The 25,138-nt window shown below is 36.6% G+C and overlaps 1 protein-coding gene across 27 annotated transcripts in view; it reads right to left on the reverse strand.

The window, feature by feature from the left end:
* PHF21A (PHD finger protein 21A) overlaps nucleotides 1-25,138 on the reverse strand; it is a 192,580-nt gene that overhangs the window by 152,202 nt on the left and 15,240 nt on the right. For 18 of the 27 annotated variants that reach the window (XM_070804155.1, XM_070804147.1, XM_070804152.1 and 15 more), the window contains 3 exons: nucleotides 10,648-10,688; nucleotides 9,180-9,291; nucleotides 3,340-3,482 (listed from right to left, as the gene is read on the reverse strand). In XM_070804155.1, the coding sequence (XP_070660256.1) occupies nucleotides 3,340-3,393 (54 nt within the window). In that variant the 5' untranslated portion in view covers nucleotides 3,394-3,482; nucleotides 9,180-9,291; nucleotides 10,648-10,688. Of the gene's footprint in view, nucleotides 1-3,339; nucleotides 3,483-9,179; nucleotides 9,307-10,647; nucleotides 10,689-25,138 lie in introns of all 27 variants that reach the window. The other 9 variants (XM_070804141.1, XM_070804145.1, XM_070804144.1 and 6 more) reach the window with 2 other exon arrangements.

Here is a 25,138-nt window from a genome sequence, read left to right on the forward strand (position 1 = left end):
GTTCTTAAGAGTTCTTTCAGTTTTTTCATCTACTCCTTAAGGTCAAGCAGGCAGCTACCAAATACTGCTACTATCACTATGCCTCCCTCTAAGAGCCCCTGAGCCATAATTCAAATTTGCTACTTCTGATCTGCTTTGTGATATGCTCAATGAACTAATTCTAAGATGAGCAAATATCCTAAGAAATCCCCCTTGAGTAAAACATACAATCTTTGGTGAGTGACTTTAGAGATTTCTTCTAGCTTGTCAAAAGCCTTACATTAGGTGCTAAGACACAGTCTGGATAGCTGAAATTGCCAACCATGTGACCTCCAAATATACAAGATATATTTTACTATACTTCAAATATGACAGTGGTTAACTCTTCTATATCCTGGTCTTAATCTATAAAATACTAATAACATACATTCCAAGAGTTCAAGGATATAAAAATACGAAGTTTTATACATATACATTTTTACTAATGCAGCTTAAAGGCTAGTCACATTCTTCAATGAAAAAAAGCTCTTGGTCTTCCTTTCTGATTTGGTACCAGAGACTGGAGTACTACAATAAAGTTGCTTTTTTAAAGCTGAAAAAAGTTTTCCTCCATGACACTGGAATTTAAAAACTGACCAGCAAACTCAGTCTCCACTTCTGGAGGAACTAAATAAGCCAACTTTTCTACCTACAATCACTCAAGCTTCATTTTAGACCATTACAGGCAGGACAGAAAAGCTGGGCAATTCAAACATTCAAATCCCCAAAGACTTTAAGGTGACATTATGTGTTATCAAAATTGTTACTTTCTATTTCAAGAATGCAGCAGTTTTTCATGAGGATATAGTTTATGCCAAAGGTTGGCAAACTACAACCCACAGGCAAATCTGGCTTACCACCTGTTCCTATAAATAAAGTTTTATTGGGACACAGCCACACCCATTCACTTATATACTATGACTGCTTTGTCCATACAGCATCAGAGAAAAGCGGTTGTGACAGAGACCATAAATGATTCCCAAAGTGTAAAATACTTTACCATCTGACCCTCAGCAGAAAGTTTGCTAATCTCTGCTTTATACTATTTTCTGTTACATGTAGAGTAAATACTCCAGAAGTTTAAATATAACTTGCATCATATCCACATAGGAATATTCAAAAAGGCAATTTCTCAAAGAAAGATGAGATGCCCATCACAGGCCGCTACTCTTTGAACATTCATTCAACATCAACCATGTGCATGTCGCTACTTTTTAAATCATTTCCCTGTTCAACAAGAACAAAAGTATACTTCTACCACAGCAATACTAGGTAGCTTCATTAACACACTTTCTATCCAGTAAGCTCATTTTCAGTCCCAGTTTCATTCCCTAAGTGGAAATGATGAAGGGGTGGCTTCTGCCCCAAAATTTAGTCAAATGTATAATCTGGCTTTGGCCTCGGCCTAATAGCCAGTGCCTACTTTAAAAGACGCTTACTCCTTGGAAGAAAAGTTATGACCATCCTAGATAGCATATTGAAAAGCAGAGACATTACTTTGTCAACAAAAGTCCGTAGTCAAGGCTATGATTTTTCCAGTGGTCATGTATGGATGTGAGAGTTGGACTGTGAAGAAAGCTGAGCGCCGAAGAACTGATGCTTTTGAACTGTGGTGTTGGAGAAGACTCTTGAGAGTCCCTTGGACTGCAAGGAGATCCAACCAGTCCATTCTGAAGGAGATCAGCCCTGGGATTTCTGGGAAAGGAATGATGCTAAAGCTGAAACTCCAGTACTTTGGCCACCTCATGTGAAGAGCTGACTCACTGGAAAAGACTCTGATGCTGGGAGGGATTGGGGGCAGGAGGAGAAGGGGACGACAGAGGATGAGATGGCTGGATGGCATCATTGATTCGCTGGACGTGAGTCTGAGTGAACTCCGGGAGTTGGTGACGGACAGGGAGGCCTGGCATGCTGCGATTCATGGGGTAGCAAAGAGTCGGACGCGACTGAGCGACTGAAATGAACTGAACTGAACTTTGATGTCATTTCTGGCATCCCTGAATTTCTCATGATCATGTAGGTTAACACGTACCCAATCAGAATAACAGCATCAGATTTACATCAAGGCATGTCATTTGTATTTCCTGTTAATACGTATTTTTTAGTGGGGGGCTGTATGTCACAGTATGTGGGATCTTAGTTCCCAGACCAGGGATCCAACCCATGTCCCCTGCATTGGAATGCAGAATCTTAACCACTGAACTGACATCAAAGTCCCTACTGTAAGTACTTAAATTTTTTTTCTAATAGGAAAGGATTCTAAACGTAACTGAAATGAAATATCTTACATTCTATATAAGTTAAAATACTATCAACCAATGTTGATAAACATAAATAAATGTTTATTACCATATAAAGTGCTGTATTAACAGTTAAGAAAGAATATAAAAGCTATTACTTTTATGCTAAAAATAGTTAAATACACAGGATAATAATGTGAATAAGTGATAACTTCAGGAGAATATTTTATTCCTTTTGAGTCAATAAATGTAATTTTAAAATTTAAATATTTTAAAACAATAAATATCCAATTTTTTCATAATTTTTATAAGATTAGTATGCTTGAATTAAAAATACGAAACTAAATATTTAAGAACTCTATTTAAATTTTGTGATTCAGTTCAATTACATCATGAACCTTTCAAAAAAAAGTCTTATTTGGACTGGTTCGTATCTTGTGAGGATGAACCAAAAGCTGAATGTTAACTATGCCATCCCAAAATTTCCTGAGAGGAGGAATATGTCCAAAAATCACATGTGAGTAACTCTGGTATACATGATAGTCAACTGAAACATGTCTTATTTTTTAAAATATGCAAGTAAACACAGGGAATTATATTCAGTATTTGGTGATAAACCATAATGGAAGATAATATGAAAAAGAATGTATATATGTATAACTGAATAGTCTTGCTGTACAGTAGAAATTAACATAATACTGTAAACCAACTATACTTCAATAAAATAAATTTTGAAAAATAAAAAATAAATAAAACATGCAAGTTAAAGTCACATGAACAAAGTCCCTCAGATTAACCAAAAAACAGGGGAAAAGGGTTTGTTTTTTTTTTAAACACATTCAGTATATGGAAAAAATATTTTTAGTTCTTTTGCCTAGAAGACAAGTCAGGGTTTTTAAAATTTTCAAAAATATTATCAGTGAGTTTGTTGAGTAGTGTTAGAAGGCAAATAACATGATTCTTGGACAACTGACTAAAAAAATGATTAAAAACTGTACTGAAAATCAGAGACAGCAGGTTGTTTACTAATTTAGCCATTACTTAAAAACATGACGTGGGATAAGCCATGAATGAAACATACCTGGTGAACCTGAATTTCCACTTTAAGAGCCTCCTGTAGAGTCTGCAACTCCATCCTCTACCTTCTCCACTTTTTCTATGTCTGCTAATTCTACAGTTTCTTCAGCCTTTGTTTAAAATAACAAACTCCTCTTCTCACTGCAGCTGTAGAGATCATAAAATGTTTGGGATCATTATGTTGGTTATAAAGGAAACATACACGTTAGATAAAATAAATTACATTAGGCAAAAAAATTAGCCAACTAAACAAACTTTCCCCAAACAGATTTCTTTCCAAAATGAGTAGATTTGTACTGAATTGGTACCAAAACTTTCTGAGTTTTATTCTGTGAGCATTCCTCTACAAAACACTTCAAATAAGTAAGACATAAAAAAAAGTGTTTAATCTGGTCATGAAAACATCCAAGCACTTACTACGTGCTCAGCACCATGTAAGAAACTACTTTCTGAGGACACAGAGCTGAACAAGACCACTTCTGTCCTAGACAGGTCAGGAGACAAGAAGAGGAGAGGACAGCCACCCAGGACACACTGTTCTTGGAAAGAGACACACACCAGCATGGTCATACATTTTAACTACCACACAGAGTGAACTGGAGAGCTCAGGATCTCTTGGAAGTTAAAGAAGGCCCGAGCACTCTCATTTGGATGGACTTCCACAGTATTTAAAAAAATAAATATAAACTCAAAATAGGGGAAATTCTGGTATAAAGGTTTACATTTAACAAATTAGTACTTAACCACATTACAATGGAACTCTGCTTTCCACAAAGTTATGACAGAGATGTTAAAAATAAATCCATCGTGCACAACAGATGAGATGCATCTATATAACAGAACAGACTCTTCACCTTTACACACCTTCTTTTCCAGCCTGCTGGTGTATCGCTTTGGCCACACGTATAACTACACACGGAGACAACATCAAAAGTCTAGATTTGTGAATGTGAACCTTCTGCTCTGCTCACCACTACTGCAACTTAAATTAACTCCATAGCTAACTTTTCTTTCTTTTCTTTTTTCTTGAATGTGGCCTTAGACATGATTTCAGGTACTCTCCTCAAAGTAAAAGTTTAATTGAATAAATATATATATATATATATATATATATATATATATATAAAACTTGTAGTTAAGAGCAGCTTTTCAGCGTTTTTACAAACTGAGGAAGGGGACAATCAAGAAGTTAGAATAACTGCTACTCCTTATGCTAATTCAATGAGACTCATAATCTTTAAACCTTCTAAAAACTATTTATCTATGGATAAAATTCATAGTTAACCTGAAAGAGTTAGTCGCTCAGTCATGTCAACTCTTGAACTCTATGGACTGTAGCCCGCCAGGCTCCTCTGTCCATGGGATTCTCCAGGCAAGAAAACTGGAGTGGACAGCCATGCCCTTCTTCAGGGTATCGTCTCAACCCAGGGATCAAACCTGTGTCTCCTGCATTGTAGGCAAATTCTTTACCACCTGAGCCACCAGGGAAGCCCCATAGTCAACCTAAGTTTTCTTAAAACTTCTTTAAAACCTGATTTAACAAAGTTATAATGAAGTCATTAACTTCAGGCTGTATTCGTATGAGTATTAGTCTTCATTATATTTGTTTAATCTTACTAGGCTTAAAAACATCACTGGCAATCTCTTCCCTAGGGCTTACATACTATGTTATGTAATATCAAAATATCCTAAGCTTTTTTTAAGAAAACAATACATTTCCAAAGTGTAAAATTCCTTCAAACTTACATTTGTGGAGGCTAGGAAACGATATTATTATACAATGATATTGCCCACCAAAAATTTTCATAAAGGTAGTATGTCTAGGGGAGATAATTTGGAAAAGGCAATATTGATGAACAAACCCAGGTTTTCCAGATATTTATTAAATATTTAAAAACTGTTGGAACTACATAAATATCAGAATCATTAAGTTATTGGTTTTAGACCAAGGTTTTTGTTGTCATTTAGGTTTACATACTAAAGCAAATGTTAAAACTATGCACTCACTATAATTTTAAATGTTAAAATAATCGTTCTACTCAAATTCCTGACTTATGTATTAGAGATCTTCCTGAAAACAGTACTTAGTTTTAAGCCTATCAGAAAGCATGTCCAAAAATGATTCCCTATCATTTTCATTAAATTAAAATCACCTTGAAGGGTATTTTCAACGACAGAAAAGCCACACTTTATTTTACTAGTAGTTACATATAACATCATAGCTCAACTCAATTCATAAGCTCTAGAAATAAACAGGAACTTAAAAACAAAGAATTTACAATATACACAAAGGGTTAACATAATTTGTACAGTTACAGAGTGCTTACAGATTAATTACAAATTAATTTTTCAAAGGCTATGAAAAAGCAATTCACAGAAGAAGAAATAAGAGTGATCAACATGAAAAAAAATCTATCTTCAAGAGAGTCATGGAAATGTAAATTTAAGAAGACACGTTTTTGTCAAACTGACAAAGACATGTAAAAACAATAATACTCTGAGCTGCCTAGAGTTTGCATCAGGTGGCACTTTTATAATTTGCTATTAGTTATATCTGAGTGGTAGCACTGAGGGTTATTTACTTTCTTCTTTTCAGAGTATCAGTATTTTCAAATTTTTCCATGGAAAATATGTACTTATTTTTATATAACAAAGAATTAACTTAGAATTGCTAGATAAAACATCAGAAAAATTTATACTGATGAAACAACACGTTCAGGAACAGAATAAGTAAAGCCAGGGTTTAACCTGGAGATTCTAAATGTCAAAGAGTGCCTCACAGGATAAGAAGCCTGCAACTCAAGTTAATGAGGAGCTGACAGCTTTTACTTCCTTCATCAGATTGTTGTCTGCTTATTAGAGACACACAAAGGCACGAAATTTTACTTGGCAAGGACTCTAAAGGCCAATTACTCATTTTATTTCAAGATAAAACTGAAGGGTTAAAAAAGGTAGTGACTTATTATAGAAAAATATATGAAGGATTAGAAGATTCATTTAATATATTTCTTTTTCACAGAAGCCTCTTTCTGCATTTTTAAGAGACTGATTTCTGCCTAAAGAACAGGTTATATACATATATATTCATAGCCTACAAAAAACAATGCAAGCACATGTTGAATCCTTTTTAAAAATACTTTGGGGGCTTAGACAATGTATGCAGCCATCATGTGATGACCATTTGGGGGCAGTTTATAGTATTATAAAGTAATATAGAAGGTAACAAAGTATTATAAAGAAGGCAAAATTTATAAAAAGATGATTTATCATATTTTGACCAATTCTAATACATTATAAATAACAAATCCACTGCTGCAAGGTAAATATGAAGAGACTTACAAAACAATTTACTGAGGTACAAAGCCTTTCGCCGCCCATCAGTTGTAAGTTCTACCACCAGAGAAGGCAAGTGCTTAGCACAAAACACCAACATTCACTGTATTCAAGACTGTATGCGTCAAACCACTGGGACACCTAATGGCCTCCCACATTCAAATTACAAAAACATAAATAAAAACTCCACAAACCAAACGAACAAGCAAATAAACAAAATAACCAAATCTCACTAAAAAAAAGGGGGGGGGGGCGGGCAGATGTAGTATCTGAAAAGAACATTCACTGTCTCAAAAAAAAAAAAAAAACCTGATTCCATTTACTCACTGTGTAACCACTCTCAGCTTTAGGTTTGTTTGCTTATAAATCAGAAAAAGGGGAACAGAATCATCTGTTTCACAAAACTATTATGAGGTTTAAATTAGGTGAAGTTATATGAAAAGCCATTTGTAAACTGTAAAGTTCTATGCTTTTCTTAACATACTTAACTCTTACTCACACACACAAACTTTTGTATAAACTTCTCAACACAGTATATTTCTGAAGAGTGTAAGCTTTCTTATTTCCAACTTCTCTAAGAAGGGGATTCTAACCACTTTCCTGGTTACAGTTCTGCTTGGAGATGTATGACTGCTAGATCTTTCATAATGATTCTAATAATGCAGTAATGCTACAACTCTGAATTTATTACTAAAATCACTGCTCTGTTCTTGAACTGATATAAATCTTTTCCCAATCAAAACTCACTGCATCAACCAAGTTTACTTAACTACAGTAAGTCTGTAATACGTTGTGCCCCCAGACTGAATTCCTCAAAAATGAACAGCTCAGGGTTCTCTATAACATGTATCTACTTGGTGTAAGACTCCACTTTTGATCTATACTCTCAAAATAGTGTTTCAAGTAAGTTTAATTAATTTTTTAAAATTTGAAAAAGTAGAGTCTTGTAGATCTATGTATCCTTACTTGTCTCATGTCTATTACTAAAATACTAAAATTAAATTACTACAATACTGAAATAGCTCCTCTGTCCACGGAATTCCCCAGGCAAGAATACTGGAGTGGGTAGCCATTCCCTTCTCCAGGGGATCTTCGCAACTCAGGAATAGAACCTGGATCTCCCACACTGCAGGCAGATTCTTTACCACCTGAGGCACCAGGCAACGGCACTCCACTCCAGTACTCTTGCCTGGAAAATCCCATGGACAGAGGAGCCTGGTAGGCTGCAGTCCATGGGGTCGCTAGGAGTCAGACACGACTGAGTGACCACTTTCACTTTTCACTTTCATGCACTGGAGAAGGAAATGGCAGTCCACTCCAGTGTTCTTGCCTGGAGAATTCCAGAGACGGGGGAGCCTAGTGGGCTGCCATCTCTGGGGTCACACTGACGCGACTTAGCAACAGCAGCAGCACAGGCACCAGGGAAGCATTATTAAAATATCAGGTTTCAATTTGTACTGAATACCTACTGATTACTATGGATCTAATATGCTAGTAGATAAAACATATCTTTAACTTTTAACTACCAGTGCTAAAAATGATCACAAATGTGAAAATTTTAATAACTTATGAAAACTAACATTTACTAACATGAATCAATAAGATGACATTAAAAAAATATATAATGTTTATTTTCTTATTTTCATGGTGGTATTTCTTTGGTGACACTCCATAGGTCAACAGGAAATGCTACTGCACAAAGAACTTGATGTTGGAGGCTATACTTTGAGTCTGGCAAGGTTACTATGCTCAAGTACTGGTATTATAGGTGCTGACAAACCTGAGCTAGTAAGACTGATGCTTCTTAACCACTGAATTTACACACATACACACACACACAATTCGATTAATGATATCTAAAAGTATGAATGCCTTTGAGTATAAAATATGTATCTTTCCTTTGGTTTCTTGGGTGTAAGGGGGCCAGATCCTTGTTAAAAAGAAAAAAAAAAAAAAAAAACAAGGAATACCTGCACAAGTCATACCATTCCAGCACAAGGGAGTGGTATTTTCGGTCGAGTCAGGGTTTCCCCACAGCCCCTCTTCTGCACAGGTCTGCTGTAGTGAGTGAGTGTCCTGCCCCACTCCCTACCACCAGTGTTCATTCTAAGATACAGTTTCTACCTCCACTTCCTGGCTCCAGGCCTGGCAGACACACATACACTCTTCTATTTGCTACTTTTCTTTACAGAAATTGAGCATGTCTACTAAACTCTTCCCAACTATACCCAACAACAAGAACACTGAAGCAAATTCAAAAATGCACAGAAATTCAAAATGAAGGAGGCTGAAGAGAAGAGTTGTATAAAAGCATTTTAGAAAGTGTTGCCATATTTACCAGAATGCTTTTTAATGATAAATATTTTACTACACAAAGGAGAACATAAGAGAGGACGGTAGTCTTGGTATACTAATCAGTACTTAACAGAAGTAGAAGTTACGGGAGAGAGATTTCAGATCAATTTAAGGAAGAGCTAAGGATTAGAGCTGTACAAAAAAGGAATGGGTTACCTTATGAGGTAGTGGGCTCCCTGTCAATAGAAGTATTCAAGAATGCTGCATATCATATCCCCCTCTTGGAGATTCACAATGCACATTAGCATATTAAAGGTTCTGAGAAGTCCTGCAGTAAAGAAACCTGTTTAACTTTGTTTAAAGCAGCATTTTCCAAATTATTTGACCACAGAACATTTTCCCCACCCTCCCACCTCAATAATATTTATTAATTTCTGTGGAAATTACAGTTCCTCAGAACACATTACAGAAATATGAGCTATATTCTTTAAAATGTAGAATTTAATACATCAGGGATATATCTGAATAACAATATGTCAGGGATGTAAGAGAAGAAACTGCCACACCTGGTAAATGGTTCAAAGAGAAGGCCCTTAACATTCCTTCTTCTTTAAGAAATGTATGATTCCATTGCATCTCAAACTAAAGGGCTATGGGGTCTTGATTATTTATTTTTATTGGTTCCATGAGAGAAAGGCAAGTAGATAAAAAGGTAGTATAATCTAAGATTAACTGGTTCAAATGCCTCCCTTTCATGTTCAAAGCTCAATACCTAAAAGGTAAGAGATACCTCAATGACCATTAAGTTATGAAAGAAGCCTCAACTAAATACCTACTCTACCCACTAAATGAATTACCATTTGAGAGAGAGAATTAAAAAAAAAAAGTACCTTGCAATAAGGGACTACCCTACTCCAGTTATCTTGTTTGAATTTAATTTTTTATCGTAATACATGCTCTCAAAATTAGGTTAATATTTGTTTGGTCTTTAGACACTGGAATGCCCTGTGTAATCTGAATTATACACTCAAATGATTAAGCGTGATGATTTATAAGCTGTTAAAGTAGACATTAAAACTGATACTATGGAAAAAACATGTTTGCCTATATGACCCACACTGCCACATTTCTCTCATTTTAAAAACTTTTTCCTCTTCAAGAATTATACAAAACATACACTGAAAATGTAGTATCAGACATGAGGCCAATCCAACGTTAAATTTAATAATATAAATGCTAAGAGTCCCCAAATTTCAAAGTCAAGGTTCCCATAGTTACATTAACTTAGTCTTTTTGCACATATATTAAGGCCATCAAATTAAACAGCGTATTAAGTAATACAAGACACAATGGGAACCTTAACTTTTGAATTTCCTGGTTTCTGAATTTTCAGCCCTAACCACTGCATTAAGGACATTTTCCGCAAAGGGGACCTTTACATTTTAAGAGGTTATTGAACGTAGGAACATGCAAGCCTGGCAGTAATATTAGAAACACAAATGAATTTGAGATATGGTTATGTGAAATTAGACAAAAATTCACTTTCACTCAGTACAAACAGTGAAGTCTTTCTCATTTCTGGGAGAGAGCTTTTTTGCAAAAAAAGAAAAAAAAATCACTGAATATTTGAATTATCATCCTACGAGCATCAGGCACAGTATGCCTGCTTGAAAAAAGTACTTACCAATTTTGGGGAAACTGGCTCTCCTTCAGTTCTCTTGCTCCCTATAAGAGAAGAAAGGGAAAATGGAATTAGACTACAAACTCAGACTTATGACAAGTCATCAAAAGCTGATAACATAAAGATTTCTAACTCATTTTAATGAGGTAAAAACCAAAACACACAAGAATCTCCAAAGCTTTAAAACCCAAACGAAAAAAATAAGGAAAGAGACAGGGAGCTTCGTTTTTACAAGAGAAGAATTCAAGGGCAAGTGGATATCTAATTTTCCATTTTTTTTTTTCCACTTTTCGATAGCCTTTTCAAGACAAGAAAAAGTAGCTGATAGTTTCCCTTTCCTAAGAGACACAGAAATGCAGAAATACACACCCCCCCCCCCAACAAATGGCCTTCACTGTTTGCTGCTTTATTTTACAAATTAGGCTAACATCATTGGCCCTTAGCTTGATCTACTTAAAAGGCTTTTTTTTTTTTTTTCAATTAATCTTGAAATGGACCTGTCTTATATAAGGCTTTAAAATTCAAGCATCTTATATGTATAGTCATAATTTCAATTAAACTTTTCATTCACATTCTTAAGTGCTACCAGTTTAAACTGTGAACCACATAACACGAAAGTGACTTTCCCTATGCCACATCAGTTGATAGAACCAGAAAAAAAAATCAAGGTTTTGGGATCCCAATCTATGCTCAGTGATGCTTTTATCAATTGTGGTTTTTTAAGATTATCTAAACTCCATTAAGTTGATTTCAAGGTCAGAAAATTCATGTCAAGCTATATTATTTATTTTTAACTTGTCCTTGCCCCAAACTTTTCTAGTTAAAAAAATTAGTAAAATTAAAACTTTTTCCTTAGTGTTTTCGTATTATTTAAATTCAGCATACCATGCTCTAAATCTCTATCACCCTACGCCTTAAACATAGTATATCTGTCCACTGATGTCACTCCAACAGTGTGATGTAAATCCTCATTTCCTTAAGGGATATTTAAAAAAATCTTCATCCAAATCACAAATTTTTATTTAATCATGCACAGTCATACCCAACATATAGTAAAATAATTTTAAAGGGCCTCAATTCATGCAGTTAACATTCATTTCCAAAAGAAATTCAATTTGCTCTTTTATTCTGCCTTTCTTTTAGCAGCAGTACTTTTCTAGAGTTCTAGTCCATATAAATGGCAATTTTAATCACCAAGATTAGAATGATTACCAACCAAAAGAAAAATCTATAAAATGATCTGCAGAATGATGTGGTTATTAAAAAGTAGATTCTTGGGAATTCCCCGGGGGTCCAGTGGTTAGGACTCTGTGCTTCCACTGCAAGGATCATGGGTTCAGTCCCTGGTTGGAGAACGAAGATCCCACATGCCACAAGGTATGGCCTCCCCCTACCAAAAAAGTGGATGCTCACTAGGGAAAAAAAAAATATCTAACTATGTGTGATGTTCACAATACACACCCATATCAAACCACTATGTTGTACACCTAGAACTAACATGATGTTCTATGTCAATTTTAAAAAGTGGATCCTTAGTACAGATTCTGTACCACTCTAAGACAGTACCAGGCAAACAGTAAAGGCTCCTTAGGGAGAATTCCCCAGAAGTCCAGTGGTCACGACGGGGCACTTTCACTGCTGTGCCCAGGTTCAACCCCTGGTCGGAGAACTAAGATTCCACAAACCAAGTGGTGTGACCAAAAACAAAGTAAATGGTCAGTAGATATTTGTTAAATGAATGAATTGATTGAGTGGACCCTTAACTCTCAGTTGCTGGCTTATTTTCCCTACTACGCGTTTCTTGTTAGCTCTTTCATGCTGGGGACAATCTCTCATGCATCAATCTTCCACAGCATTACTTATTAAATGAGTGACTTTGGATAAAAACAGTTGACTGCCATTTTAAAACATAATGAAAAGGAAAAGATAGATATATTGGATCAAATAAAAATTAGGAACTTCTGTTCATCAAAAAAAAAAAAAAAAAACACCATTTAAGAGAATGAAAAAGCAATCCACAGAACTGGAGAATTGTAACTGTAATACGTAACAGTAGCTTATACTCAGAATGTATAAAATATGTTGAGACTCAAAGTGGTCAGGATGGGATCGGGATTTCAACTTTTACACAAATGGCATTTGAGAAGGTACAGTCAAATAAACTTTTCTGAAAATCATATTCAGTAAGAAGGGCAATGGATGCACCTTATCTCTGGGGCATTTTCTCCAAAAATAAACAGCAGAGTCAATCCCTAATTGACAAGGAATCTTACCATGATATCACAAAACTACTCATAACATTGCTTGCATGGATGGCAGAAATCACAATGGAAATCAAAGTCTGAGAGGTTAAGTGACTTCCCTGAAGGTCACACAGCTAGTTGGTATCAAGCGACAGAAAAGTACACAGACCCTGAGATTCCTTTGACTAAGCTGGCCTTTCTACTAGATCACACTTTCTCTTATCCAGCTTCAGCAGTTACTCTCTTAAGAAACTAGGATAAATACTGACCAAATATTTTGGGGAAAATCTTCATATAAAATTTTAAAGAAAAATCACATAAGTAAGCTCTCTAAGGCTGGTTTTAACACTTGACCTCCTTTATGCCTAAGGGATCCCCATGAATAGGCTTCAGAGGGGTTTGCCAACTCCACAATACTATATGCTGAATTGTGAGTGTAATAGTATTCTGGGAAGAAGATCCACAACTTAAATAAGATTCACAGAGGTTCAGATACCCAAAAAGAGTAAATTATTTTTAGACTAGTGATTCTTAAACACTGCATTAGAACTACCCAAAGTGTTCCTTCTGAAGACTGATTATTAAGTGACTGGGATATTGATTTAAAAAAAGAAAAGCAAATATTTCTGTAATTTAATAAAAATTAGTTAGCCGCAAAAATATTTACATGTAACTTGTACTTTTTACATTATATATATGCAAAATATATGTAAGTCTAAAATGCAAGTTTGACTTCCTCAGGTTAGGTTGATCGGAAAGTCCACTTAACTTCTCACATACATTTGACACTTGCAGCTAAAGTACTTCAAAATTTTAGCCTTATTTGCTTAAATATTTTAAATAGATTTGTTCCTGAAAAATACATTCAACACACATGAATTGGAGTAATTATTTTTACTTTTAGAGTTGAATACTATCTTGTTAACATAACGTCACAGGATTTTTTGCAAACTAAAAATTGTTCCACCTCCTCTCTGGAACTTCACAGGTATTGTAGCTGCTTTAATTATAGCCAATAAAGAAATGAATCATTCAGATTTCTGATATGGTTATAAAATTTTTAAATATCATCAATAAATTTGAGATGATTAATCAGATCAGATCAGTCACTCAGTCGTGTCCGACTCTTTGCGACCCCATGAATCGCAGCACGCCAGGCCTCCCTGTCCCTCACCAACTCCCGAAGTTCACTGAGACTCACGTCCATCGAGTCAGTGATGCCATCCAGCCATCTCATCCTCTGTCGTCCCCTTCTCCTCGGGCCCCCAATCCCTCCCAGCATCAGAGTCTTTTCCAATGAGTCAACTCTTCGCATGAGGTGGCCAAAGTACTGGAGTTTCAGCTTCAGCATCATTCCTTCCAAAGAAATCCCAGGGCTGATCTCCTTCAGAATGGACTGGTTGGATCTCCTTGCAGTCCAAGGGACTCTCAAGAGTCTTCTCCAACACCACAGTTCAAAAGCATCAATTCTGCGGCGCTAAGCCTTCTTCACAGTCCAACTCTCATCCATACATGACCACAGGAAAAACCATAGCCTTGACTAGACGAACCTTTGTTGACAAAGTAATGTCTCTGCTTTTGAATATGCTATCTAGGTTGGTCATAACTTTCCTTCCAAGGAGTAAGCGTCTTTTAATTTCATGGCTGCAGTCACCATCTGTAGTGATTTTGGAGCCCAAAAAAATAAAGTCTGACACTGTTTCCACTGTTTCCCCATCTATTTCCCAAGAAGTGATGGGACCGGATGCCATGATATTCGTTTTCTGAATGTTGAGCTTAAAGTCAACTTTTTCACTCTCCACTTTCACTTTCATCAAGAGGCTTTTTAGTTCCTCTTCACTTTCTGCCATAAGGGTGGTGTCATCTGCATATCTGAGGTTATTGATATTTCTCCCGGCAATCTTGATTCTAGCTTGTGCTTCTTCCAGTCCAGCGTTTCTCATGATGTACTCCGCATATAAGTTAAATAAACAGGGTGACAATATACAGCCTTGACGAACTCCTTTTCCTATTTGGAACCAGTCTGTTGTTCCATGTCCAGTTCTAACTGTTGATTCCTGACCTGCATACAGATTTCTCAAGAGGCAGATCAGGTGGTCTGGTATTCCCATCCCTTTCAGAATTTTCTACAGTTTATTGTGATCCACACAGTCAAAGGCTTTGGCATAGTCAATAAAGCAGAAATAGATGCTTTTCTGGAACTCTCTTGCTTTTTCCATGATCCAGCAGATGTTGGCAATTTGATCTCTGGTTCCTCTGCCTTTTCTAAACTCAGCTTGAACATCAGGAAGTTCACGGTTCACATATTGCTGAAGCCTGGCTTGGAGAATTTTGAGCATTACTTTACTAGCGTGTGAGATGAGTGCAATTGTGCAGTAGTTTAAGCATTCTTTGGCATTGCCTTTCTTTGGGATTGGAATGAAAACTGCCCTTTTCCAGTCCTGTGGCCACTGCTGAGTTTTCCAAATTTGCTGACATATTGAGTGCAGCACTTTCACAGCATCATCTTTCAGGATTTGAAATAGCTCAACTGGAATTCCATCACCTCCACTAGCTTTGTTCGTAGTGATGCTTTCTAAGGCCCACTTGACTTCACATTCCAGGATGTCTGGCTCTAGGTCAGTGATCACACCATCGTGATTATCTGGGTCGTGAAGATGATTAATAACTACTTTGTAAATATCTTTTGTAAAACATCTTAAAACCTTCGTGTATGAAGAATATACATAAACCAAAAACAAATTTTGCAGAGGAAGAGTTCAACACTAGATTAGGTCTTAAATTAGGCTAAAATCCACCCCATTACAAATTTTGAACAATCTGTGCTCAATCATAAATTTTGATAAGGGACTAGAATAGCACAGATAATTGTCAAAGACACTTTAAAATGTCACCTTACACAGAAGATTCAATCTCTTCTACTACACCAAGCTGATACACTATTTCATATACAGTAAGTTTTACTGCTTTTTATCTGTCTTTCCTAACTTCTAACAGAGAGTATAATAAGTTTGAAATAAATTTAAATGCAAATAAATGCTCAGATGAAAAAGCAGAATCCTGCTAAAGGAGATTTAGTCCTTTAGGTGCGGCCCAATATCATAATCATCCCTCTTGCCCCGAGCCCTCTTAATCTCACCCTCTCAAGGGCATCCCTCTCCCCTCTCTTTCCTGAAGCATCAAATTTTCTTTCACTACTGGATCATTTTGCTTCTTTTATCTAAAAAAAATAGCCTTCCATAACTCCATATTCTTCTGTAGTTATTGTCTTCGGTAGTTATTATCTGCACTGCAACTTGTAGCAGAACTCCCTGAAAGAGTTAACCGAAGTCCCTGTCCCCAGTTCCTCTCCTTTCATTCTCTACTGAACCCACTCCATTAGGGCTTTGCCTCCTTCAGTCTTGTTTAGAACAGTGACCTCTCTGTTGCTAAATCCAACAGTTAAGTCTCAGCCCTCATTTCCCTGTTCACACAGTATTATCTGACCCTGCTGACCATCCCTTCCTTCATGAAATCCTTTCTTCTCTTGACTGCCAGGACACCAGTCACACCTGATTTTTTTCCTAATCTCTTTAGGCAATCTTCTGGGTTTCTTCTGCTAGTTCTTTCTCATCTCTCAAGACCTCAAATGTTGAACTCCCCCAAGGCTCAGTTCTTAGAATTCTTCCCATTAGGCAAACTCATCCAGTCTCATAGCTATAAAAGGATCTGTACACTGGTGACTCCAAAATTTGTATCTCTGCCCAGACCTGCCCCTTAATTTCCAAACCTACATATCAAACTGCCCATTTGACACCTGTCAAATTGGCTTCTCAAGCTCAACAAATCTAAAACTAAACTCTTGATTACCTATCCCCCAACTTCCTCCCCAGAGTCATCCTCATTTCAATAAATGGAAACTCCATCCTTTCAGGACAAAATCTTAAAGTCATCACTGACTCCTCTTCCCCACATCCTACATCCAGTCCAATAACTGACCTTCTTGCCTCTGCCTTCAAAATACATGGGACTGTGACCACTTGTCTCAACTCTACTACCACCTCCTTAGTCCAAGTCACCATCATCTTTCACCTACATTACTGCAATAGCTTCCTAATTGGCCAGCTTCCCCACTTCCATCTTTGTGCTCCAAAGTCTAGTCTCTCAGTAGCCTTTTTAAAAGACAGATCTAGTTACGCCTCTGCTCAAAATCCTCAAATGGCTTCTCATCATGCTTAGAGAAAAAGCTGAATTCCTCTACAATGGCACAAGGCTCTAGTGATGTGGGCCTCGGTTACTCTTAGATCTCACCTTCTTCCCTCTCCCCATTCCTCAATTTACTCCAGCCACCCTGGCCTCTTTTCTGTATTTCAAAAACTCCTAACAAGTTCTCTTCTCAGGGCTCTTCTGGAACACTCTCTCCCATCAAATACCTTCAACAGTTCACTTCCTCAAATGTCAGGAAAACTACAGCAGCTGCAAGAGTAGAATACTAAAACAAAGATTAAAACATTCATCAGAACTGTCCCCCTCCCCAAAGGTTCACTTTAGGGACGTTCTTTCTTACACCAGGAATACCCTTTTTTTAATCCTCTCTCTGCCTATCCAAGTCCTACTCAACCATTAGGACCCAGATAAAGACTCATTGATTAATAGCCCTTCCAACTCCCAGTTCTCCATTCTTTTAATTCGCAAAGTGTTTATCATCTTCCTCATTCATCTTAGAAATTAACCATGTACTATCTAACACTGTAACTTACATGTCTCATTTCCCTAACTATACACACACACACCCCCTCAACATGTGTAGAACAGAAATAATGTCCTGCACAAGAGTTCTCAAACCTATATCAAGATTCTGAATTCATTATATCTGATTCGGAGCCCAGATATCTGTAATTTTTTTAAGTTCCTCCAGAAGATTCTGATGCACAGCCAAGATTAGGAACCATTGCCTTATACATCTCTACTACCTTCAGGACCTAGGAAAGTAGGCCTTCAAATAACCTAAAGCTAGAATGGACATCCTAGAGCACCAGATCCATATTTTCATTTCAAGGGGAAGAGTGGTCCAAAAAATCTAGATGTCTAGCCACTAGCTATTAAGACTATAAGAGGCAAAGCCCAGTCTAAACCCCAGATTTACTGCTCTCCATCTAGGAATCCTTCCATTACACTCTGCATAAATAAAGTAATAAAAACCCACAATTCAGATAGGCATAGTAAACAGTGATCATCTAATACTTGACCAGTAATTGCAGTGTCCACGCTGTAAGACAGTACACATTATTAGCTTCTATATGCTTGAAAAATGTTAGCAACATTAGCTGACAAGAGACTTAAAATGCTAGAGAGTAATTGTGTTCAGGCTTACAAATGAAAAAAAAAAGTTACTTAAATTCTTAGAATACGTACAAAAACTTGTAAAAATCATTTATTTTGTAGTAATATATTACAAAAAATCAATGGAAAGGAGAATTCTTGCTTCATCATGCTATAAAGTACAAAAATCCTTATTCACAAGCTTCCACAGTGCACAAAGGTATAAATGTTTTCTGAGTCTAATCATCATAACATAACCTTAATTACAGATCAGACTTAGTAAATCACCCCATATCCCAAGACAACTCAAACTCTTATTTTAATAATCAGTTAACCTCAGGACCAAAACTCTAGCCATCATCAACGAAAAACAACTGAGTTATCTATAAAGCATTACAGAAGAGCTTGTATTCATCTTGGTGTACAGGGATTTAAGCCAGTGCCTCCTGTTAACACTAATGGGAGTTCTGGGTGTGAAGCGAGGAGGAGGATCAACGCCCAGCACGGAACCTGTGAAAACCCTTTCTGTGGCACTAACTGCAACTACTGGGACTTGTTCTCTCAGTGACGGGATAATAGACCCAAATTCCTATGTCTCTAAAGAACAAAGATCATTCAAATAAAAGTCACTAAGGAAGGTCACTGGTAAACACTTGATTTTAAAAATATACAAGAAAAAGCTAAACTAAAAGAACAATTACTGCATAAGGGAAACTTTATAAAATAGCACCAATATGCACAGGTGGGGGAAAAAAAAAAAAAAGAGTGAACTGCTGGAGATAAAATATCTCACACAAGAATTCAACAGGATTAAAACATACTAGACTTTTTTACATTAGAGCACAGGAAGCCCAACTGTAGGAGAAGCTCGTCCAAAGAAACACACACACAAACAAAACAAAAACTCCTCTCCCGATGGAGCCCTGAGTGCACTGCAATCCTTGCCTTTAAACAGCACAGAAGAAAACTCCTGCTGCACTGACAGCCTGGAATAATCACAAAGCACTTCCAGACAAACAGATAACAATCACAAGCTGCCAAAGACAACCAAAACTAAAATAAAAATTATAGCACCTTATTGTGTCTCATACTGCCTCACTTCTCACTTCACTGCTGTACTCACCAGGCTGAAAAATGAGCAGGTGTGTTTCAGGCTACAGAAAAATTAGTGAGACACACACATGCACTCACACACACACCCCAGTCACAAACAGACACACAAAGGGAGTGATATTCTTTCACATGTAAGGGCTTTAAAAAAACCACAAAGCTTTGCTGAAGGCCTACAAAAACTAAGAAAGAGTAGGCCTTACCGGAGCAGTAAGGAAAAAGCCAAGGTTTATTCCTAATCCACAGTTACTAAAAGAATTAACATTTATTTCAATTAGAAAGGCTTTGGCAGCAATCCATTTTTTAAAGAAAGAGAAATTAAGATTTTCCCCATTTCTATTCTACAAAGAAAATTAAGATCTTCTTCTGATCTTAGCTCCACAACACAAATGAAAAAGAACCCTGACTTAAGGCCTGAAAACTAAATGGTTCCATAACATTCACAGTTAAAAAAAAAAAACTATGTAGTCCAACATATTGATTCTTTATCATCACTGCTATCATTAATGAACATTTAGCTTTTTATCTGTACTTTGAAATGTCAATGAGAAATTGAAACAGCTACAATATGCTGGGGATTCTAACTTTTGAAACAAAAACCACAAAGAAACACGACTCTGAAGCATAAAGTCTCAATCGTGCTGATAAGTAAGTGGTCCTAAAATTTTAAAGTGAAAGCAATACATACTAAAAAAGAAGTTTGCCTGATATTAAAGCTAGCCTTTAAAACCCAAAATATTTTCTGTTACAGAAGACTGAAATCAGGGCTTCCATTAACCTTGTTTAAAAAAAAAAATCCCATGAGCATGGATTTTTTTTTCCTAAGTCTCTTCATCAGAGCAGCATGGGGTCCCATTAGGCACCCTATTTTACTTCCACCTTATAAATAACGTTAGCTATTCGCTATTTCCATGGAAACCAAGTACAGAAAAACCCACTTAAATGAATACCGGTTAAAGGAATAAGTTTTATTTTAGTAAGGTTTTGCAGCTCTAGATGAACTCTACTGGGGAATACTACAAAGTCTTCTTAAGTATAATTTTTAAAAAGATATCTTTGGTATAATGGGAGCTTATTAAGAGTCCTGTTAAATAAATGCACTCCTTGCACTAAACTAAATATGCCAAACAGCATCATAACGTTAAAAGTTATCTTTCCAACGTACGGTACATGGGTTTAGATGCACAGCCACCAACGACTGCTTCCTCATGCACTGGGGTGGAATAATTACCCCTACGGGTCTAATTTAAACTAATAAAGGCAAGGAAATTTAGAAATAAGCCTACCATCACCTTGTAGTAACTGGTAATGAACAGGACCCACAACTGCAGACACATGCACAACTTGCTACTCCTCCACAGAGAAATGAACAGTAACTTAAGTTCTAAGTTCTTAAAAACTGTTACCGGGTCCAGGTTAGCAGGGAGTCAAAATTCCCTCCTCAATAAACTATTTCACAGTTACAGCGTATATTCCCTAGTCAATCCACACATCCATTTGGGTGAAGTACAAACAGAATATGCAAGAGAAAGTGCAGAACAAGACTTGGCGATTTTCCCCCATAAGCTGACAAATATTGCCCAGCATACACTAGAAATGGCCATTTGTGGTGGTCCACACAAAAGCTGCAGACGGGAAGTGCTCATAAAATTAAATGCAACTCTTAAGAACAATAAATTCAAAACTAATCATCTTAAGTTTCAAAAGACAGAGAAGAAAACTAAAATCCTTCCAGTAGATATGGTTCTCTGTTAAGTTGATGGTGGTTCAGACATCTTCAGTAAGTTAAAAAACAAATGAAAACAACATTACCTTAAAAGATGATTACCAGTATTAAATTTACAATGTATGTACAGAGTTAACATTCCAGCACACATACTTTCCATTTGAGTATACCAACATATCTATTGTAATACATGTTCTAAAAATGTAAGATTATTTTTCTTATATGTAAAGTTTGGCAAATGTTAATAATTGTTAAAGTTGGGTTAACAGGTATGTAGGGTTTGCTAATATTCACTCTACTTCTGTGTATGTTTTTAAATTTCCATAAAAAGAAGTTTTTAGAAATCCTATAAAGTTAAGGCTCTTGTCTCAAATATGTTTTTCTCTATGTGTAACTGAAAAATGGATGAAATGCCTGGTATAGACTTTAGAAGCTACTGAATTTAAATCCAACATACCCATTACATGTAACCACAACTAAAATTTCCAAGTTTTACTTTTCTTACCAAAACAATTCAGTTAACAGTTTAAAAATCACAGGAGAAATCTGAAAAGGTAAGGGTCTGCTATTGTGTAATTACCAACAATGAAATGGAAACAATCAATGCCTAATAACAAGGTATCTTTAGCCATATTTTGTATTTTACAAACTAAAGAAATTCTACTAGCCCTCTCTCTACTAATAAATCAAAATACTTTCAGAATAAGCAACACCAACTTCTCCATTTTCTTCTCCAATTAGGTCCACAGGACTACAGAGGGCAATCTAACAAATTAATGCTTCCTATTTCTTTTATCTTGGTTAAGTAACAAGGCTACCCCCCTCCCCTCTACGATCCCAGTTCCCCTCCTATCAGAAAATAAAGCAACTTTTGAGGTAAAAAGGTCTTTTTCTATTCTCTCCCTTGTTCAGATATGAAATGTTTCACAAATCTTCGGTTACTTTAGAAGTGATTTTAAGCTATTATCCAACTCCTGGCTGAGGGGCCAAAATGCAGAGGTTCACAAACTGTCAAGCTTTGAGGTCTATAATAACAAGTCTCTCTGTTTAAAAAGTAATCATTGAAATAATGTTCTGTTTTTAAGAGAAACAGAATAAGATGGTGGTTGCTTTGGAAGGAGTGATGAACAGCAGACAGGGAATGGCATAAGCACAGATGAAAGTTCAAAGATAATAAAGAAGAGGGGAGAGCAAAAGAAATGGAGGGGTTGATGGCAGCATCTCTCTGCAAAGTAGCTGACTTACCACGAACCAGACAGGCTCCTGCACAAGTGTGACAGCAGTCAAAAGTAGCCCACCTTTTACAAATGAGGCAGGGACATGATTTTCAAAATTGTGTAATTCTTTAAATCAACCCCAAAGAGGCCATTTAGCATCCACTTCTAACTCCCCTGTTTGTTAAAATAAAATACACTTCTAAACTTTTTACAATTCCATTCACCCAAGAGAAGCAAGTTTTACAGATCCTGAACACAGACTGAAATGAAGAGAACACAGGACACACACTATACGCCTGCTATGCTAATTCTAAAAGTGCAAACTTGACTTCCTGACCACTCTGGCTATTGTAAAGTAAGATAATTTTTTAATTGAAAAAAAAAAAAAAAAAAACTACACAACCTGCTATAAAATTGCTTAATTTTAAAAAATATTTGTCGAGCTAAAGTACATTTTATCAAAACAACCTTGTTGGAGTTTCTGCTCAGAAAGCAGAAACAATGTTTTAGGAACACAGACAAAATAAAATTGAATAAAGACTTCTATCCACCTACTAGGCCTTTATCAGTGGTGCAGTTGGGTAAATGAGAAAAAAAGTTAATGGAAGCTATTATTCTATTTTTTAACTCAAATGCTCACTACTGGCAACATATACTGTATTCAGGATTTGGTAAGCTATCACAAACACACTTGTTGATCCCAGGGGAAAAAAACTACACAGACCAAAGACGAAAAAGGTTTCAGATCTAAACTGGCAGTAAATGAATAAAATTAATCCTACTTCATACTTAATGATCATTCCCCTCAATGACTGGTTTCACTTACCAGATACATACATACCTATAGATATATGTACCAACATACTAATGAATATATTTAAAACTCAAAAGTACACTTAAAAACTCAAAAAGCATTTAAAACTCAAATTCTTTTCCAAAAACTTAATTCTGAGATCACTGTAAGGCAGAGACAAAGTATGGCTTTTCTCACAATCAACTTGTTCTCAGGCCCAGTTTCTAGGCTCAATATAGGTAACATATGATGATTAAATATAGAAAGAAAATAACAATTACTGAAAGAAAAAATCAGGCACCAAATGAGAGGAAATTTCACAAAGGAAAAATGCTCAAAATAAAAAGGGAAATAAACTGTGTCCATCATTACTAGAAAGCATTCCTATGCCACTTTTATATCTTTGAGGTTCTACATTTGTTTCCATGAGTTATGATACCAAGCATGTGTTCTCAAGTTGTCCTGGGCTGTAGATCCAATGGACTGACCAGCTGATTAGAATTCTGAACCTGTGTGTTGTAATACAATGCCTAATCTGCTACTGCCTTGATGCTAAGTGACCTACTGTAAATATCAGTATCTTGGTGCAAAAAAATTCTTTTATCACTAGAGTTTTAAAAAATATAAAGTGCCCTGAAATACTTTTCAAAGTCTCTGTAATAACTGACATACTCCCATCTATTTTATACTTCTCTTAGCAGTTTCCACAAACAAGAACTCATTAGGTCACTTTTCCCATCCATATCTTTTCTCATGACATTTCAGGAAAAAACTCTCTTTTCTAAGTTGTTCCATATTTACCCTTTTCCCATAAACTTATAGTGGGACTGTGACAACAACAGCAGGCTTCTCTGGTGGCTCAGTGGTAAAGAATCCGTCTGCCAATATAGGAGACCTGGATTCAATCCCTAGGTTGGGAAGATCCCCTAGAGAAGGAAATGGCAATCCACTCCAGCATTCTTGCCTGGAGAATCCCACGGACAGAGGAGCTGGCAGGCTATAGAATCCACTGGGTCACAAAGAGTCGGACATGACTTAGCAACTAAACAACAATAACCGTAACAACGATAATCAAGCTCATAAAGTATCTTAAGACATCCCCATGTTATCTTCATGTCAATCCAAAGAGGTCAATATTATTGTCCCTATGTCATCAGTAAAGAAAGTGAAAAGTCCAAGTGAACACCAGAATGCTTGGTATACAGCACTGGTACCCAAGTGTGTATAGTACCCTTCCATCACCCTTTCTTCTTCTTCCTAAACACCATAAAAAACACAGCAAAAGGAATGAATGAATGTACAGGAGACATATTTGTTAAAAAGAGCTTAAATAATCAATCCAAGGTCACACACTCAACATGAAGTGGTTGTACTGAGAGTCCAGGGGCTTCTCTGGTGGTTCAGATAGTAAGAATCCACCTACAATACAGGAAACCTGGGTTTGATCCTAGGTTGGGAAGATCCCCTGAGGGAATGGCGGCTACCCACTCCAGTATTCTCGCCTGCAGAATTCCATGGACAGGAATTCCTGGTGGGAGAGGAGCCTGGTGGGCTACAAGTCCATGGGGTCACACAGAGTCAGCTATAACTGAGCAACTAACACACACACACTGAGATTCCAACCCACAGGTCAGACTTGCAAGCTTAGGCTCTTCACCAATTATGCAACATTTGTCTCAAACCCTGAGAAGAGAATAAGTCTAGAATTAAGGTTAATAATAGCTGAAAACAGCTACCATTTATTTAGTGCTTACTACATGTCAGGCACTTATTTATTCCTTCTAACCACCTCAGAAAAAGAGTACTCTTATTTATTCAAACTTTACAGATGAAGAAACTGAGGCAGGGGCACAGCAGATGAAGGGATCTGTCACAGAGCTAATACAAATCCAGACTGCGCAGAGCACAGCCAGGACCTGAGCCTATGCAGACTGGCTCCAGCGCCCATACTCTTAACCACTGTGCTCTACTGCCATGCTAAAAACCTCCCTTCATTTGAACTGCCTGAAAACAAAACTTTTAACCTTTTCACAAAACTAGTAAATTGTAAGGCTTCATGCTTCAACTAATCAGAGAAAACTAGTAGTGCTTTTCTAAGCATGCT

Source organism: Bos indicus, chromosome 15 (genome assembly GCF_029378745.1).
Source record: "Bos indicus isolate NIAB-ARS_2022 breed Sahiwal x Tharparkar chromosome 15, NIAB-ARS_B.indTharparkar_mat_pri_1.0, whole genome shotgun sequence".
Lineage (NCBI taxonomy): Eukaryota > Metazoa > Chordata > Mammalia > Artiodactyla > Bovidae > Bos > Bos indicus.